Source organism: Hyposmocoma kahamanoa, unplaced genomic scaffold (assembly GCF_003589595.1).
Source record: "Hyposmocoma kahamanoa isolate Upper Pololo Valley unplaced genomic scaffold, ASM358959v1 237, whole genome shotgun sequence".
NCBI classification, from domain to species: domain Eukaryota; kingdom Metazoa; phylum Arthropoda; class Insecta; order Lepidoptera; family Cosmopterigidae; genus Hyposmocoma; species Hyposmocoma kahamanoa.
Genome location: NW_020653754.1, coordinates 1,055,206 through 1,075,957, shown reverse-complemented (window position 1 = coordinate 1,075,957; position 20,752 = coordinate 1,055,206). Strand labels below are relative to the sequence as shown.

Genomic DNA, 20,752 nt, shown 5'->3' with positions numbered 1-20,752 from the left:
ATGCTTCTCTTCTATTCTTTTTCGTTGCGGAAAGGCAAAGGTCCATATACCATGCAGCCTAGTCGCCATTATTACATGTCTAGTCTCATGCTTTATTAATACATTTATTCTCTTTTTTTTCAGACTCTGGCAACGTGTCCCTGGAGTCAGCGTTCTGCGCGCTCATGGCTCCGTCACCTCTGCTAGAGTTGAGCAGCATTTTTTTCTTCTTCGTGCCTGCGCTGCTCATCCTCTGCCTTTACGTCCGGATGGGATTGCATATCAGGTGAGAAATTCTTGTTCATATGCAGCATTTATTAAATTAATCTTACCTCGAGTCTCGTCCCGTCACTAGATATGATAAAAAAAAGAACTCGAAAGTTGCGAAAATGCAAATGCGTTAGTTTTTATGTTTTACACGGTGGAAAGCGACACGCCTGTCGATAATAGTTGCAGTGCTACTCAGAGCTTTAAATAGAAGGGCACTCCCACTGCGCCCGTCACCCTGAGACATAAGTTGACACACCATCATTCTCTTTACAACAAAAAGTTCATATTATTACGTGTTTTTTCTAGGAATAAATGATTTTTATATATTAGCATACTACACTCTTTTACGTATTTGATACTTTCTTTTGGAACTTGAATCTACTCCTACAATAAGGTTACAAAGGCTTAAGGATTGACATTTGATATAACGTTCTATTTTCTCTTGATTGTCGCTGGGACCCTATCATTTGTTGTTGCCTAGCTCTTGTAGTAAACTTGTTCTATGCTTAAGAATAAGATTTTAACGCATAGAATGATAGTTTCATATCAAACGAACTGTCATAAGTGAGGCAAAAATCAAATTCATGTAGGTTAGTTTTAGTAGTAGGTTAATTTTCGGTTTTAGTGAAAATTTATATAAAAATACGAGTTGAAACGCGTTACTTCCTTGTGGAATGTGATGTTAGTATCTATTTTATGTTTGTCTGACGTATTTTTACACTCATTTACCGCACATTTCGTCATTTTTAGCTTAAATTGTTGATCTGTTCGCGGTGCAAGTTGACCTTGAGCATTGAAGGCCCGTCCGCTCGTGTAGGCCCATTGGGCGCGCTTCAATTTGCCTCACTTAGCGTGTGCGAACTAGGTTTCTATGCGTTATTATTCTAAAGTTCTATGTATATTTACTTAAAGATATTAACCTAATCTAACTTACTAAGAAAGAACGCACACTTTACAGTGTGCGTTACCTATTTACACACAGGTAAAAATTAAAAAAATATCTAAAATTAAGAAATATTAAAATGATTATTATCAATTCTATAAGATTAATTTTTAATTTGTGTACGAGCCTAATACTCCTCCTCGCTCTACTAACTAAATTTGTAGTAACAGTACAACTTCTTGAGAATGAGTTCGTCCAGGGAAGTACTTCCACCTTACCTATTTCTGCCGCCAAGCAGTAATGTGAACATTACAGCGTTTCGGTTTAGAACATGTTTAGAAGGGTAAGTGTGCTGATGCACAAAGGATTTGTCAATAAATATCACTGGGTGTCGGGCGCAGTGGCAGTGCCCCTCAGATCTTTGTGCTCCCCTCACTTAGTAAAGGGTCTTCCAATAAGGAGTTCCATTTTGCTGTGTAAAAAAGCGAGTATTTTTAAGCGAAATTATCGGATGTTTATTTAATTTTAAAGAGGAGGGTATGCGCTTGCAGCACCATATTCGTTTCATGAAATTTGCCATCACCAATTCGTACATCTTTGAGGTCTTAAATCGATTGTGGGCCATTGACATAGACCTTATCTTTCACGTAGCCCCAAATAAAAAAGTCCAAATGTGTTAAATCACAAGATCTCGTCGGCCAATTGTGATCACCTCTTCTAGAAACCACACGATCACGCAAAAGAGCAATGGTATCGTTACTTGTGTAGCAAGTCATCCTTAGTACTGAGAATCCATTGTGCGGAGTTGCCACTTTTTCGTCTAAAAAAGCTTTTATCCATCTAAATTCGTGATAAGTATGGAATTACGAGTATACGTAAAATTTCGTGTCTCCCTTTTCCGCCAACGATATTAGGCAGAAATAGGTTGAAAAGGTCAAATAATCTTTATATCATAGGTAAGCAAATTACACTTGAAAACTCTACTGCTCATTCGTAAGGCAGATAATTAACAAGAATCGCTAGGGGTTGCTCTTTGTAAATATACTTTTGAATACATTTATCATTACAATATTTAATTTAAACACCTTTGATCGAGAACACCTGAATGGGCTAAACGGGTCTCTACCACGGATTTTTGTCATCCAAGTACGCAGAAGCTGTATAATAATACCCTTTAGTATAAAGTTTTGGTTTCTCTAGAGTTTTAAGGATCGTAAATGGTAAATTTTGAATATCAAGCGGAATCTTATTATAGGTAGAAGCGTATACATTGCCCCTAAAATGAATTTGAGACTTTATGAAGATGACTGTCAAGAACAGCACGTTTATTTTTATTCCTCATAGCAATGTTATGTCTGTCACTATTTTTTTATAAAGAAATTACTATTCTTCTTAGTATAAATAACCTTTTCGTAAATGTACTGTGACGCTAATGTAAGAACGTCAATTTCTTTAAACTTAACTCTCAAAGATACTATCAACTGGGGCACAGATTGTAAATTGCCCCAACCGCACGTTTCTGCAAGACAAAGATTCTATTGATATCGGCTTCATTACTCCAAAGCAAAATGCCATATGTCATTAGACTGTAAAAGTAGCTGAAGTAAACCAATCTAGCGGTTTCGATGTCTGAAAGTTTCTGTATTTTTTTAATCGCTTTACTTTATCCGATCATAGAAAATCCTGAAAACAGGCTAAAACTAAAGACTAAAACCATTGACTTACAAATAAATGGACGACGGGTCTAATACAAAAACCACGAAAAAAATGTCCCAAGTCAACCAATTTAAAAGTAGTGACATGTCAAGGAATATGAAAAAGCTAAAACGTTGAATTTAAATTGTAATGTCATCGCAGTACTGTCTAATTTTGCTTGCTTCGCTGTCAGTCGAACAAACGAAGACTAGAGCGTGAATGACGCTCTGTATACGATTTTAACGCCCTATAAGTTCGGACACTTTTTAGCGCGGACCCGACGTCCATGTAGTTGTAAGTCAATGACTAAAACGAATTAATTTAGAAATAAATAACTTAACATAAATAACATATTCGTAAATGTACTGTGACATTAGTGTAAGAATGTTAATCTCTTTAATGAAAATGGTAACTAGCACCGTGTTATAAAACAAAGACGAACACATCCCTTTGTTTACCTTTTCTCTTACGTCGTTTGTTTGGATTCCACTTTTATGGTATCCCAGGGCATTTTCAAATAATTCAAATAAATTATTGAACTTTAGTCATGATTTCTTTATGAGTAATTATATATGTCAAATACATTCGCGATAAATATTATGTTTTTCGTTCTTATTACGTGACCTAGGCAAAATATACGGCACAATATACAAATTCTATTCTAAGTAAACTAAAAAATGCAAACTGTGGAATGCAACTGAGGTATTGCATTCCACAAAGTATTTTTGAATAATTCATAATGGTTTACATGACATATGAACAGATATCTACATTAAGTTTGTATGAGGTTGTTTCACCACGGTGATATTCAATTATTTTTTTGTGAAATTACACCACTAGTTTGTTATTAGTACAAAGATCGAACATTGAGAAAAAATCCTTCGATCAGGCCGGATTCGAATCGACGGCTCCTAGCAAACCGTGACATACGCTATGCCACTAAGCCACGGAACGAACCAGGGAAGCTCACGAATTTTTCTATGTGCTTGTTATCGGATCTTTGTTTTTGGTTTTAACGACTTATTTGCCGTAGCGCCATCTGTGAGAAATCTATGAAAGTATTTTCTTCACCTTGTGAGATACCTTTACAGTTACCACCAGCTGGCTAGAGATATGTACGTAGTATGTATGTAGAAGATATGTACATTCTGAAAATGAAATACGTAAAGCGAACTTTTAAGAAAAATAAAAAAAATTCAACGCCCACCATTCCCTTATTTTTTTCCATCCTCTAAACCACCACCATGAAAACGAATTGAAAACACATATTTTTTTAATTAACTTACCACAAAAAAACCACAAGTAAAAAATTTTATATATATGTATACAATGGCCACGCATGATAGTCCCGACGCGCGCGATGAAAAAGAAATAAGCGCGCCCTGTTGGCTATCTAAATTAGATCTGATTGAGACAGCCAATAGCGCGCGCCTATTTCAATTTTCTACTATCGTCACTATGATGACAATGACTATCATGCGTAGCCATGCTACGGGGGCTAGTGTAGTTTATATAAATAATTCTGGATTTTTTTCAATTGCGGTAGCACTCTCTGGACAGCATCAACGCCTCAATTGCTTCCGAGGCCCCTAGGACTTTCCACTTTGGGAAATCATGCTCTCTATTCGGTCTTTTTTGAAGACGGAGTAAAATGACCTTTGTAGGATTACCAGTTTTCACAAAAATTTTAATAGTTACGTAGTTGTTGTTGAGTTTGAAAGCAGATAAAATTTTGCTAAAAATTCCTGAATTGTGAATGTTACGACGTTCTAATGATTACTTTACGTTAATTGCGTTATTGCCTTCTTTATTCTTATTTTGACAGTTAGTCTACTAGTATTCAGATCAATTTTTATTCACATACATTTTAACAAGAATAGCCGGATTTGATTATCTATATTGAATTAAAATGAAAAACTTTAAAATATGTCTCCTCTGTATATTTTTCATAAACATAATTCTAAATACAGTGTGTGTATATATGAACTTACAAAAAAATTACAATTCAAATTTATATTAGTAATTGTTATTAGTAGTCACATAAAAGCTAAAAAACCTGTGAACATAAACTTCTTGGAACAAAAGTAAAAAGTTGACAATCTACAGATAGGGATGTAACATTTAATTGATATCGACATTATGTTTCACAATTAACGGAATATTGAACTAGGCATAGCTATATACTTGCTATAATTACGGTTAACCACGAAGTATATGGAAACGGCATTTAAAGCAATTCCTTCGAGAACTAGCGTAGCTGACTTTTACGCGCACACATTTGTTACCAAAAACGCATAAGGTTTTACTACACGCAAATATTAATTGATATTTGCTATGCAGGCGTGTGCGTATACGTGGTTACATGCTACAATCACGCCATTGTCGTCGTATTTTCATTATACTACTAGATTTCAAGTCAATCCGATCTTTGGAAGGGTTGAAATATTAAAACACAGTCATCATAAAAATCTTTATTCTCCCTGAAATATGATATATTTGTTCAACAATTACCTCTTTCTGAACTGACTGAACATGACTACACCTATAGCGGCGACGAGCTTATCCAGACAATGAAGATTCTTACTTCCGAAGGCGAAGAAGCGAATCATTTGTTTCATAAAAACTTGACGAAAAATAACTGACAATGCTTCAGATATGTTTTCACATTTAGATGTGGTCTATAATTTGTGAATGCGACTCTGAGTTTGATGTCATATGTTACCTGATTAACCAAATGATTTATTTCTTAATTTTTCGGTAGTTATTCACATGTATATAATTTAATGTGATGTCATGAAATGCCTATAGCAAATGGTGCTACATTTAGTAGGTACCCAGCTTTTGCTGCCTGTTGCGTCAGCCTACTTTCTCCTTTAAAAAGGATCCGGCGGGAAACTAATATAGAGATATAATATATAAGATAGATAGGAATGATGTAGATAAGGGAAAGAAAATCTCCTATCTCATAAAGTCTTCATTTGATACGCAACGAACTTACGTGCAATGTAAAATTATCGATACCTCTTCTATCTACATTTCCTTTTTTTTCCATTAATATATCGTTTTTACTTAAATTGAAAATTTAAAAAAAACTATTGCGAGTGTTGGGACCAAACATTTAACTAATCAAAATTGTTAGCTTTTAAATACTGTAAACAATTTATGTGTACACATTGGTATAGCTATGATAAAAAAAAAAGTTGAACTAAATCAAAACCGGGTTTCTAAACACAGAGCTTCTACATATCGATAATTTGATTACAACACGCGGACCCAGTACTAAGTGTAATACGACACTAGTGCAAGCAATTAATTGAGCGTCATTAAAATTGTTCTTTTGACGGCGGCGATGGCTAACAACCAATGTATATTGAGAGTTTTGTTTCGAAATTATAGTATTGTATTGTTGAAAATATTAGAAAATACGGAGTTTTAGTACTTATCGATGAAATAAAATCACTCCCGGAGTATTTTTTAAACTTTGGCTTCTTACGCGACATGATATAATGGCACAATTCGGCATATTTCTATTTTTTCCACAAAATAATCACGTATCACATTTGAACGACGACTGACGCGCCGTCGACACTCATATGCCCGTTTGGTGATAAGCTAGGTAATGCGGACCCCGCCCACTAACCAGTCTATTACTAATATTAATGTGGTCTGTGGTTTGTCACAACACCTCATGTCATACAAATGTCCCACCTCATACCTCACCTCATGTCATAGCTTCATGTCACAGCCTCACTCATGTCACACTTCTTCGAATTCAACAATGATTAGTCCTGCACTATCCGCTTTTTAGCTGATTTTACATCATATGATCATGCTATCATAGTACTAAATACAATTAGTATTTATTTATACTATATCATAACAGTTAAGTTATCAAATTGATTGATACTATCATTGGCATAGGTGCAAACATTCATACCACTACCTCACCTCATTTGAAGTAGGATATTGTACCGCCTCATTTTTTCAAATGAGGTACTCCCTAAGATTCATTTTTATTTCATGTCCTACCCAACACTAGTACGATCAGCCATGATGTACGGTGCTGAATGTTGGCCTCTCGAAAAGTTGCAAGAAAATGGAATATACAGCGCGGAAATGAAAGTGCTAAAATGGGCGGGCGGCGTTACAAGACCATTTGTCAAAAACAGCCATATCACTTTTAAAATCAGGCCTATCCCGGATTTTGCTAGAGAAACTGAAGTTGCTAGAGAGCCAACTTAAGTGGTGCGGACATGTTATGCGACGGCCGCCTGATCATATGACAAGGAAAGTCCTTGACATGAGTAAACATGACATGAGCCCAAGATCTGCGAGAACAACAGTTAAAATCACAGACGACTCAGGACAGACTGTCTCGGTGAATATGAAGTAAATATGATGTGAAACCATTCTACAGAATTTGTATATACAATCCATTTTTTGCATTTCAGTAACTTTGTGCTTTAAGGCACGAGTTTGAGAAAGTAAGGCTACAATATACATAATCGAACAAACACAAAGAAAAATTGTATCCAACTGGATTCGAACCAGCGTCTGTCGCCTCAACGTGGCTACCGCTCTTTCTAATTATGAAACGGATCGAACCCGTGAACCGTACACTATACGAACATAATGTGGGGATATATCCGGGATCGACTTTCCACACCGGAACCCCCCCAGAACCTAGGAGGATCTACGTCCTTCTCCTCCCCTCCCACACCGCCCCATCATCTTCCTTGCGGCTGCCAAACTTACTGGCGAACGGAGCCCCCGCTCCGATTACCCGCAGCCTATTACTACCTTGTGGCGCATCTAGTACAGCTTCCTTATTTGGAACAACGCTTTAGATCATAGCTAGTATATATCGCAGTATCGCTAGTTCAGAGTTTTACACCAGCGGTTGCACCTTGCACCCAGAGTCGCTTCCTATTTGGTACGGTGGCGGTGTATGGGACTTTCGTAACGTGTTGTCTAGGGGGAGTCGTTTCCGCTGTACCTCACACGTTATACTGTTGTATTGTTAATACCTGCTGCACCGACTGTAGCAATAAACTTGTACAATATGGAAGAAAGTTTGGTTTCCTCTCACACCCGTACTACGTCTGACTACAATATTCGATTTTTTTATCGTGCAATATTATTTAATATTCGAGTATTGCATCGTGGAATATTATTTAATAATTACACGATAATATACTTAAATATTTAAATAAAAAAATTGCCACGGAAATAAGGTAGTGAATACTTGACCGATAATGACCGACTCCTTATTTTGTATTCCATACGCCTATGACTGCATAAATACTGATTTATCACAGTTTTTTCTACCGTTCATCTCACCTACAAATACGCTGAAAATCTAAGTCTGTAAATAAGTCTTAAGTAAATTTTATGGAATGAAATTTAGGAATTTATCCTAAAGTCTGTCTTTAAATTATATTCCAGAAAATTTCTAATGTCAACATATTTTACCTGCTATCGAAGTCAGACTTTCTAAAATGAAATTTCTCTTATAATAGTGTACTTAACATTAAGCACTTGTTTTCCAAACGAGTTTCATTGCATTGCAACTTACTGATTACATCAGTCTTAGTAACTGTTACAATAAATATGTACATGATACTGCTATGTTTGGGATAGAGATGTCGAAAAGAAACAATTTGGTTTTAATTGTGGTAATAATAATAATAACCATTTATTTCGGACTATAAATCCATAGTGTTAGTAACAAAATAACTTAAAAAATTTGTGTTAGTAATAACTGGGAAAGTATATTTTAATAATATTTATTAATTAATGAGATTCCCATGTAGAAAGGCTCGAGGCGCAGCTATCGGCTTGGTGCCGTGTGCAGCTGCACCCAGCGCCCCACCATCGGAGAGTCCCATCTAGCGGCAAGGGTGCTAAGGATGCCATTCGTGCTGCCTCGTTGCCGACTCAGGAGTGAGGCACAACGCTTTCGTATGACTGAATAAAAGCAATCTGTACGAGGCTCAGCAAACATAGTGGAGGCACTACAGTAACGCGGCAACTTAAATAGCACCCTAAAAGCATTATTATATTGTACGTGCAGTGCGCCGTATGCACGCTGCGTAAAGTTGATCCACAGGCTACACGTGTAGAAGGACTGGCAATATGCTTTGAAAAGCCAAACCTTATAATTATCGTTTAGATCATCAGTGACCCAATGTCCCTGATATTTAAACCGTTCCACTTTTTGTAAGGGAATGTCAGCAAGTTTAACCGGAGGCACAACAGAATACGATTTAGTGCCTGCCTTGAAAATCATAAGCACGCTCTTCTTTGCGTTGTACCTAAGTCCACGGGTCTCTGCATACAACTCACATATACGCAACATTCTACGGAGGGCGCTAATCGAAGGGCTCAGTAGCACCATATCATCAGCATAGCTGATATTATTTATACAGACTCCATCAATATGGCAACCGATGCCAGTGCCACTGAGCCCTCCGATGAGACGGTTCCTATACAGATTGAAAAGGCGCGGTGAACTCAACCCTCCCTGTCTCACCCCACATTCCAACCTGTATACTTCCGAGTGCGTACCGGCCCACTTGACAGTATTCTTCTGATTGCTGTACCAATATCCCAGCATAGACACAACGTCTTTGGACACTTTGGTATCACAATGCAGTTTTCGCCACAAGGTATATGACACTAAATCGAATGCCTTAGAAAGGTCCAAAAAGCATGCGTATACTGGCGTCATTCTGGCCGTATAGTTAGTACAAAGCTTAAAGTTAGAAAAAAACAAATATACTAAATAATAATAAAGTAACTTAAGGGACTTATTAGACACCATCACATACGTTGCTCTGGTCCCAAAGTAAGTGGGTAAAGTACTTGTGTTATGGAAATTGGAATCAACAACGGTACCACAAACATTCAGACCCGAGACAATATGAAAAGTTAGTTTTCTACCTGGACCCGATTTTTAGTAGCAGTAGAGCTCCTTGTGAAAGAGTTCGTCCAGGGAAGTACTGCCCCCTTACCTATTTCTGCCGCCAATGAGTAAGTAATGTGAGCTTTACTGTGTTCCAGTTTTGAAGGGAGGGTGCTGGTGAAATTACAGGCACATGGGACTTTTCAACTTATGTCTCAGGGTGACGGGCGCGGTGGCAGTGCCCTTCAGATCTCTGGGATTCAAAGCTCTGAGTGGTACTGCAACTGTTATGGAAAGGCGTGTCGCTCACCACCTGGCACACGACTTGTTCGTCCCGCCGCTTGATGTCATAAAATAAAAAATATAATCTTCATAGTTTATGTCACCGGTGCAAAATTGCCTGTCCGTTGGTTTTCTACAGAATATACTTCGGTTAGTGCGCCCATGAGCTCCATTAGCTCACTCCGCTCACCCCCTTTTATCATCGGACATCCAGACTAATGGCGGGATATCATTCATATAATTGGTGTTCCCTCCAGGCGTATTACGCGCTTTTTGTCATCTTTTATCTAGTATCTTTAACGCGTTCATCGCCGTGGAGGGTTAAAATGACTGGCAGGTCATCTATCTATTTGGGCCGTGTGTGGTCGTACTTAACTTTGAAATGCTCGTTCACGCCGCATGTGGTTACGCATTTAGCCATATAACATGTCCGGCGCGGCCCTAACGAACTTCTGTTGCTACTTGGTTTTTAGGATTTTTGATGGCAAACCTATTTTTCCAGATATATTATTTCGAATCAAAAAATTTACTTTTATTCTAAATTTAATTCAAAAGTTAAAAAGCAAGCAATAAATGAATACTTTGAAATTTCAATCTAAAACACAGACGTGCGTGAGTTTTAGGTAAACATTGATTGAACATTACGTGTACGTACTTTGCCCGGCATTGTGACCGGTGCGGCCTTGACATAATATTTAACTATTCTATTCTATATTATTCAGGAATTCTATTTAACACTAAATAGAATTCCAAAATAGAGCCAAATAACGAAATATCCCGAATATTTTGGTCTTATGTTATGTAAGACCAAAAACAGTTAATGTCTTTTTTTGAACAATTTTGAAAATTCTAGCCGGCGACTAACGTGTTAAGGTGCGACTGAATAGGCACCTTCAGACCGTGTTCGTTCCATTGTAGACTCTATCTTCGTTCCAGAGTTAGGTACACTGCCTTGCCCACTGGCAAGGGCAAATCCATTCACTTAAAAAAAAATGGGGTTACTAGTATCTGAACGCATGCAGTACTATAATATTATAAACAATGAGTGAACGAGTCCAAACGCGAAATGAGAGGGAAAGAGTGTGCAAGCGAGAAAGAGAATAAAAAGGCGAAAAGACAAGATACAAAATATGGTGGGCTTTTGTTGTTAAGGTTTTTATACGAATTAATTTTTAATATTTAAGTATATTAGGTTTTAAGTTTTTTTTATTCATTGTTGCCTTTTTAAGCTGACGGCTTTATGGCGGTGCTCAATAAATCAACTTCATAAAAAGTCAACTTCGTGTTTTTTGTTAATTGTTTAAAAAGCAAAAACATACTATTTTACAAATTTTTCTTTTGGTATCCCACAATCATAACTGGTATGACAGTCCAAATCGAGTACCAGAAATATCTGAAGGACTGAGGACTGATTTTTATTTTAATAAGATCTATATTTTTATCATTAAACTCGAATTTTATTTTATTCCCTTTCGATGGCGGCAATTAACAAACATTAATTGGGATTTTTTATTCCACTGGCAACTACTGGGATATTTTAAATCCCATTTGACGCCAGTGGTAACAAGAGATCTTTTTATGCCATTTGTCACCACCTGGTAACATATGGTTTTTTTCCCATGCCAGTTTGGACAAAGTCAGTGATGAGAACTGGAAATAAGCGATCTAAATATATATCCTTTAAGTGATTTCCACTGACAGATGACCATTTATCAATGTCATCTTGACTACATGTCGTAGCATGTTTCGATTTATATGTGTTATACGTAGTGAAGTGATTTATTGAGACTTATTTTATTATACCAAGTAATGAAATGAACAAGTCAGTGCCCCTTAGAATTTTAGAATCGCAAAGACCTGAAGGGGCCCTGCCACTGCGCCCGTCACCCTTGCCCTTCAAAACCGGAATGCAGTAATGATCACATGACTGCTTGGCGGCAGAATTGGTGCAGTCTGAAGAAACAAGTTAATTAATAGGCACAGTATAACTACGTATTTTGTTACTGTGAACTTCTTTTTTTTTAATAGCTATACTATTTGTTAAATTTTTATTGAATTGATATTCAATTCTTTTTTGTGAAATTACTCCACTAGTTTGTTATAATTATTAATACAAATATTGAACACTCAGAAAAAATTCCTTCGATCCGGTCGGATTCGAATCGACGTCTTCTTGCATACCTTGCCAGACGCTATACCAACTAAGCCACGGCACGAACCAACGGACCTTACGAATTTTTCTATGTGCTTGCGTCGTGTTCTATGACAAATCTATGAAAGATTTATCACCCACTCGTGAAATTGATTGAGTCGTGAATTTATGTCGCACAAGGTGACGGGCGCGGTGGCAGTGCCCCTCAGATCTTTGCAATTGAAAGCTCTGAGTGGCACTGCAACTGTTATGAACAGGCGCCACTTGGCATCATAAAAATAATACTATACTATCGAGTAATTGCTTTTTAGCTGAGTATTATCTAATTTTTTTTTATTATTCTAATTGTCAAACAGATGAGATAGTCTACCTAATGAAAAAATAGACATGAAGTCGAACTTGGAAGATGGACAGAGTTCGTATCTTTGCGCAATGGCATGGGGTTTTTCATAAAGCAAGTAAACAAGGCTTTTAAAGGCTGACAAGGCATAGACAGCCTCCTCTCGCTCGTCTTATTGTTTGCCTCCTACTTTACATAAAAAAACAAAAAATCATATTTACCACCGTTTTCCTTTTACGTTACAACTTTTCCGTTCGCTTTTTGCCTTCAAATTCCTTAGTTTCCTGTTTCCTTTTACTATCTAGTACGATTATTTTTCATCTAGGTATTTGCTTCCGTTTCGAGCACGTGGAGCAAAAACGTGAGATCCTTTTTAAATTCTTGACTTTTATATAATTTTGTCTGAATTCTAAGCTAAAAGAAAAAGTTTTTTTGGGCAGAAATATTTTTTTAACGATTGTACCAGCGCGGAAGTCAAACTATATGACTGTACTCGCCTCATACGAGCGGGTTAATAGATTGATCGTTCGTTGTGACGCTTTTAAGAAGAGAAGTGGACTGTATGGAAAGGAATGTCTGGAGAGGGACGGATCGACAGGTAAAAGGAGTGGTGAACAACTGAACTAGACTACACTGACCTTAGAGGTGGATTTCTCGTATCTTGTACAACTTTCAGCAGACGTCCGAGTGGTCTCCGACAAATGCGGTGGAATACGTGACAGTTGCATTGGTGCGTTGGGGGTCAGAGGACACACCCGTTATTCTTTATTCCGAATTTATCGGGAGGAGATTTTTATATTATTTATTTTATATTATTAAGAAACTTATTTAATGAAGTAAGTTAAATATCATGTAAGTAAAGAAAATGGCTTTTTTTTCTTATTATTAATATTTGCGGAAGTGCATTTTGAAGGTCACGCCCTTTTTTTAAAGGCTACGAAATAATAATAATTTTCTCACACTTTTTAATATGACACGAGTTTTTACATACCGACTTTGCTATGATGCTTAATATGTGGAAACAATAAGTTATCGTCATTCGGTATACAACCGAGAGACCCCCCGCATCAGCGTCTTTCGAGGGTTAACGTCTTGCCAAAGTACGCACACTATGAACTGTTTTGAAAATCCGCTGTCACCCCCTTGAACAGAGACGACGAATCTTTAAACGACTTAAAAAAAGAGGGTCATCAATTCGACTGTATTTTCGTGTATGTATGTTACACAATTACTACAACATTTATGAATCAATTTCGATGATTCTTTTTTGTGGGAAAGGGGGTACCTCTTTAGTAGTCCCTTTCAAATTTGAAGAAAATATTCCACCTCTAAGGGTGGCAAATTAGGAAATGAATGCGGTTTATGGGCCACTAACCGATTGCAACAAAACCTGGCAATTATTCTTCAGAAGCAGTTGGCTATAGGACAAACTGACATCACAAGAACACACTTTCCTACAAAAGGGAAAACGGTACAACCGCCATAAGAACATTTCAAATCAAACAATATTATTACACCGCTTACTTTAGGCCATATCGCTCTATCACTGTCATTAATCTTGAGTTCAAGGCCCAGGGCGGGCAATTTGCCTTATAACCTACATTAAATCTCCTTTCGCTCATATAACACAACACTTTTGTTACATTCGATTATACTCGTAAGTGTAGGCAATCCGTATTGTAGAGATCATTTATTGGAGACACAATGCGAAACATGATCATAGCAGCAGAAGGGTGAGCATAGATGTAGCGATGTAGCTATAGCGTAGAGCGTAGAGAAGTTGAGTTTATAGATTTAATGCTTTCGTGGTTATTTTTGGTAGGGGAGAGCGGGGCTGCACGTCCGATCTTCAAATAACTTGCAGTTTTATACTGAAAATGAAGGATTTGATTTTCAACATGTGGAAATATTGAACAAATGTTTATCGCTTTTTGTAATAGTATAGTCACTTCTACTAATATCTCAATAGTCTTTTTCTCAATAGTTTTTTTTTTAATTTTTGACAAATTTCGGAGAGGAACATTCAGCCCCGCTTTGGGGCGCGTTGTTCCGCCTTTAAGGCAAATTGTTTCGCCTAGGTTATGACAGAATAACAAAGATTTTCTTAAATAAAACCACCTATTTATAATTGTATGTATGTAATGTTTATATTATGCACAACTAACTTAAAAAAAACCACCCACATTCTTATTCATCAATAATATTATTCATCGCTCATTTCTTCATCTGAATCATAGTTGAGACACACATAAGTGACTCTATCATCTTGTCTAAATATTTGACATGAGCCTGTTTGTAGTTTGGCATCCTTAAATCAAAGAAAAATGGTCATAAAAATTTAAAGTATGAATGCCGGTCAATTGGGGAAGTTGTTCCTAGGAACAACCAGCCCCTCGAGAGAGGAATTTATGGCCCCAAATTACGTTTTTGTACGAAGACTGACATACCGGCAAAGTAATAGAATCAATAAAAAAAATACTCAAACAATAACATTCCTTACTAATGTCACACAATTTGGAAAAGTTAGAAAGCATAATAAACAAAGACAGACCAAAAAATTTAAACAAGAAAAAATTACTTACGTGATACTTTGACAGCTTCACGCACATAGCCACACGTCGTCGTCGGAGTTACTGAAATGGCTGCCGGCAAGACGCATGACGCTTTAACGACGCGCTTCACATGTATTGCTACATATTTTCCTTGCAAAGTTATTGCTGTGAGAATAACTTACCCCGGGAATACCAGCCCCGGTTTCCCCTACTCTTGCTCTCTAGTATTCAGATAGGTACAAATATACTATAAATGAAAAAAAAAGGAACGGAAAAGCTTACAATGCCAGGCATTGTAACTAATAAGTAACGCAACGCAACACACACACATAGACAACCACAAATTACACTCAAACTTACGAGAGAAATAACTGTAGGCCATATACATATTTGTCCCGGTCTGGTAATCGAACCCAGGACCTCTGTTACCATGTTGCACTGCCACGCAGAGGTCCCGGGTTCGATTTCCGAAATATTTCTATGGCCTGCCCTCGTTTCTCTCGTGAATTTGGATGTAATTTGTAGGTTTTTTTAACAGTGTCAAATGACGGGACGAACAAGTCGTGCGCCTGATGGTAAGCTACACGCCTGTCCATAACAGTTGCAGTGCCATTCAGAGTATTAAGTCGCAAAGTTCACGTCACGAGACATAAGTTGACAAGTCTCCATGACTGTAATTTCACCAGCACCTTTACCTTTCAAAACCGGAACACAGTAGTAATGCTTATTATTGCTTGGCGGCAGAAATAGGTAAGGGGCAATACTTCCCTGGACAAACGCTTTCACAAGGAGCTCTACAAGTAGTAAAATCTATGTGTGTATCTGTAATCTATGGGGCAATGAGTAGATTATGCGTTATTATTATTATATATTATAAGTTGAAACGGAAAAATTATGGTAAAATATTATCTTGTTTCAGATCAACGCGAGCGATGGAGAAGACTAAAGGACTATTAAACGGCCAAGTGCACGGCGAGACCAGACAGGCCAAGTCGAGAAAGGCCATCATACGGATGCTGGGTACGTATAATGATTTCTAATACCTTGTACTGGAATTTAGCAATATTATATTGTTGCAACACCACATACGTTCGAGAAATATTAGTAACCTCGCCTTGCCGCTAGATGGCGTTGGGATCAAAATTGAACGGGCTATCAAAGTGTTAAATAAATTACCATTTATAAATAAGTTGCAAAAGGATTTTTATTACACCTGTGTCGGGCGATCATTTTTGATAACCCGGGTCGATAATGACTCATGCGGAATGTGATCGGGTCACTGGTTCACGATACTTCCATATGGAGTTTAAAAGTGTCAAATTATGCAATTAGCTTTTATTTTTTTCCGGCTGATGGGTATTGTGTATTAAGTTAAATGCATCATTGATAAACCATACTTAGGACACTAAAATTTCATTGTAGGAAAAGTAACACTTATAAAACAAAAATATATAACAAAAAACTCATGAGCATTCAAAATTACTAATTTATTATTCATTAATATTTTAATATTAGCTAGTGCACTCATAAATAATCACAACATACCGAAAAATACAGTAAACTTACAAAATTACCATGTAATGGACACTACGCTACGGAGCAATTAGGATGAATGATTGATAGACTCATTGATCTGTTGATCCGTTGACTCGTTAATCGATTGCTTGTCTTTTTGGTTCGATCGATCGAATACTCTATGCAAAAAAATTTCGACCCAAACGAAAAGTGAGGAGTGATTACATCTCCTATGTCGATCACACAAGTACGTCAATAAAAGCCGTTGTGCATTTGGAGACTCCAAGCGTCTTTCTTCACCCTCTCTCGCTACGTGTACCTATTACATTGTAACATTGAATTTTATTATTGAATATCATGATATTTTGCTACCATGATTTTTATATATTTTTGTGAAATTACACCACTAGTTGGTTATAATTGTTAATACAAGAAATTATACCATGTGGCAGGACGAATAAGTCGCGCGCCTGGTGTTAAGCGACACGCCTGTCCATAACAGTTGCAGTACCAGAGCTTTAAAACGAAAAGATCTGAGGGGCACTGCCACTGCGCCCGTCACTCTGAGAGTAGTCTCATGTTTTCAAATTCAAATTCAAAATAATCTTTATTTCATAGGTAAGCATTATTACACTTGAAATCGTCACAATGGTTAAACTCTACCGCTCATTTGTAAGGCAGATTCCCCTGAGAAGTATGAGCAAGAAACTCTAGGGGTTGCTCTTTGTAAATAACATTTACAATTATTTTTTTTATTTGAAACATCAGAGATCGAGACTACCTCCATGAGCTAAACGGGTTACTACCACGGATTTTTGTCATCCAAGTACGCAGAAGTTGTATAAAATAACCTTTAGTTTAAAGTTTTTGTTTCACTATAGTTTTAAACCTCGTGAAAGGCAAATTTTGTATATCAACCGGAATCTTGTTATAGAAGCGTATACATTGCCCCCTAAATGATTTTTTGACTTTGTGAAGACGACTATCAAGAAAAGCTAGTTTATTTCTATTCCTCATATTAATGTTATGTCTGTCACTATTTTTCATAAAGAAGTTACTACTCCTTTTAACATAAATTACATTTTCATAAATGTACTGTGAGGTTAGTGTAAGAATGTTAATTTCCTTAAACTTATCTCTCAAAGATACTTTGAGGCCCAGATTGTAAATTGCTCTAACTGCACGTTTCTGCAGGACAAAGATTCTATTGATATCGGCGGCATTACCCCAAAGCAAAATGCCGCATTAGACTGTGAAAGTAGCTGAAGTAAACCAATCTAGCGGTTTCGACGTCTGAAAGTTTCCTTATTTTTTTAATCGCGTACACTACTTATATAACAGCGTAACTTACTTATATGGGGACCCCATTGCAATTTAGCACCTAACGTTATACCTAGAAATACAACTATATCCACAAGATTCAATCTTTCGTTTCTAAATACAATGTTTGTAACCGTCTCTCTAACATTGGGTAATGTAAATTTCACACGATTTGTTTTTTTCTCATTAAGAAGTAGGTTAGTAGTTGTTAGTAGCTAGGTAGTTAGTTTAAGTTGACAAGTCTCTTGTGACTGTGATTTCACGAGCACCATTACTCTTCAAGAACGAAACACGGTAATGCTCACATGACGTTGGACATAGGTAAGGTGGCAGTACTTACCTGGACGGACTCTTTCACACTCTAAACTTGTGTAATACGGTGTTATTTATCTCGTCGTGTAATTCCTCTTCTTACGACTTCTCTCACTGCTCGTTATATCCTAGCTATTACTTAAGGTGCGACAAAATGAAAACGCTTATGTCTAGCTGACAAGGGTAAGACAGTTTACACATTTGCGCATCAAATCCGATTTGTGTTAAAAGGCAACATTCCCGCGAACGCGCTCCATGTTAACGAAGTTTGATACTATTTGGTATGTAAAACGAGTACAGTCAAGAGCATATTTATTTAGGAAATGAAACTATTTTTCCGGATTATTACTATTTTTCCGGATTATTATTATTTTTTGCGAAGTAGCAAGGCGTGCGGGACTTAAGGAAAAGTAAGGCAGTCTTACGGGAGCTAGTTTATTGTATAGTCTGAAGTTGGTACAAGAAGAACGTCGAGTATTACTACAATGAAGCTTAATACTAAGTAACAATGAACGTGCTAAAAGTTGTAATTCTGCAAGTTAATAAATAAAGTTACGCAATGTGCAATCTCTAACTAATCTATGTAAAACAACATCTGAGGATGTTGAGGCGCGTTTGAGTGCCTTTTTTTATTCAAATGTAAGTGTGCATTTGACCTCCTTCTCACCTGATGAAAACTGATAATGAGGTCGACGATGAAGCATGCACACCTAAACAATGCCTATCCACTCTCGCCTTGAAAAGGTCCAAGTTATAACGTTCAGGGAAGAAGTCTGTAGGCAGGGAATTCCACTCCATAGCCGTTCGCCATATAAATGTGGAAGCGTAACACTTCGTGCGAATCTTTGGAATATCCACGACATAGGGGTGGAATCCAAGCCTACGCCTAGTCCCCCGATGACGGAAAGGGGAAGGCGGAATTAAATCGTGTAATTCCATCGCATACTCTCCGTGATATATCCTATAAAACACCGGCAACTTTACGGCGGTATTCAAGGCTCTGCGGCTTCGCCTCTACTAATTCCGAGGCACCTATAAGCCTCTTGGTACGCTTGTCCATTGAATCCATGGTGGCCAGTTGGTATGTAACAGAGCCATCTCAAAGGTGGCAGCAGTACTCCATATACGACCGGTCTTGTGCTTAATACAGCTGAAGCAACTGTCCCGGTGTGAAGTAACGCCTCACCCTGGAAAGGATGCCAAGCTACCTGGCTGCATTTTTGGCCATGGATTCAATGTATCCGCCGAAGTTCAGATTGGATGACAGGTCCATTCCACGAAGCTGGAGACGGTCGGCTATCGGTATGGATATATCACGAAAAGTCGGAGTCAGTTCAAAGGGACTCCGTGGAGACTAGACACGCCTGCATTTTGGTAGCATTAAATTTGACAAGATCGCCCCAATCGGAGACTGCCTGAGGCCTTTGATAGTGCCTTTGAGTGCCTGCGAGTGCCTTTGAGTGCCTACGAGTGCCATTGAGTGCCTATGAGTGCCTTTGTGTGCCTTCGAGTGACTTTGAGTGCTTTGAGTGCGATTTATTGATTTTACGTGTAATTGGAATCTAGATTTTCGAAACATCGACACATATAGCACGTCGTAACTAACAAATAGAGAGACACTAGTATTTTCATATTATAATATTTGTATGCGTATATCTGCATAATCCTTTATTATTAATTTCATTAAGTGAATTTGTATACAATTCAACATAATGTTATATATAAATTAATTTTGACAGTAAAGGCTTCTCCATTACTTTTGTGTTCAAGTAGTTTTCACTAGAAGCTAAATATGGTGCATTTTATTAAATTTCGAGTGGAATAAAATCAATTTTAGGCATTGACTTACAAATTTTAGGCTTTTAAATTGTAGCAAGCAAAATTAAGCAGTACAGCAATGATGTCACTAATTTAAATTAAATGTTTTTTTTTATATTTCTTTGCATGTAGTGACATATATTCGTTTCTATAGGCAAAGGTTGAACATTTTTTTCGTGGTTTTTGTACTATACTCGTAGTCCATTTGTCGGTAGGTCAATGTTACTAATTTGTTTTCACAGATGGTCGCTTCCCGTCAAGTTTTTACACTGGCTTCAAATCTCGTTAATTTCCTAATTGGCAATTATTAAAGACTATAGAACTTTTTTAATAGACGAAAAATACTGACTCGAGAAAAGGAAAAAATATTGGATTCCTTGTTAAAAGTTATATAAAAAACTACTCTGTATTATTTAAACAAACGTTTACTTACTTAATGATTTCCAGGCCCGCCTTGCGAATTGGGACTCTTAAATTTATAGCTTCTTTTTCTTTCTAGCCGTTCTCAACCATATAGGTGTAGGTCTCCTTCAGTTTCTGCCCTGCCACTTTCTTTGCATCGTCCTTCCAATGCATCTGCATCTTCCTCTGGGGCGTTATTCTTCCTAAGGTTGCCATTTGAGCACCGTCTTACAATATGAGCCATGCTTTCGGGCAACGTGACCAACCCACCGCCACTTAAAGTGCGTTACGCGTTTTGTGACATCTGCGACTCTGCTTTCCTACTTGA

General features: G+C 37.3%; 1 protein-coding gene across 1 annotated transcript in view; it reads left to right on the top strand.

Moving 5' to 3' along the window:
- The window catches only part of LOC113228706 (neuropeptides capa receptor-like), a 144,017-nt gene that overhangs the window by 32,345 nt on the left and 90,920 nt on the right, over positions 1-20,752 (top strand). The window contains 2 exon segments of the mRNA XM_026462064.1: positions 124-265; positions 15,977-16,077. Coding sequence (XP_026317849.1) covers positions 124-265; positions 15,977-16,077 — 243 coding nt within the window.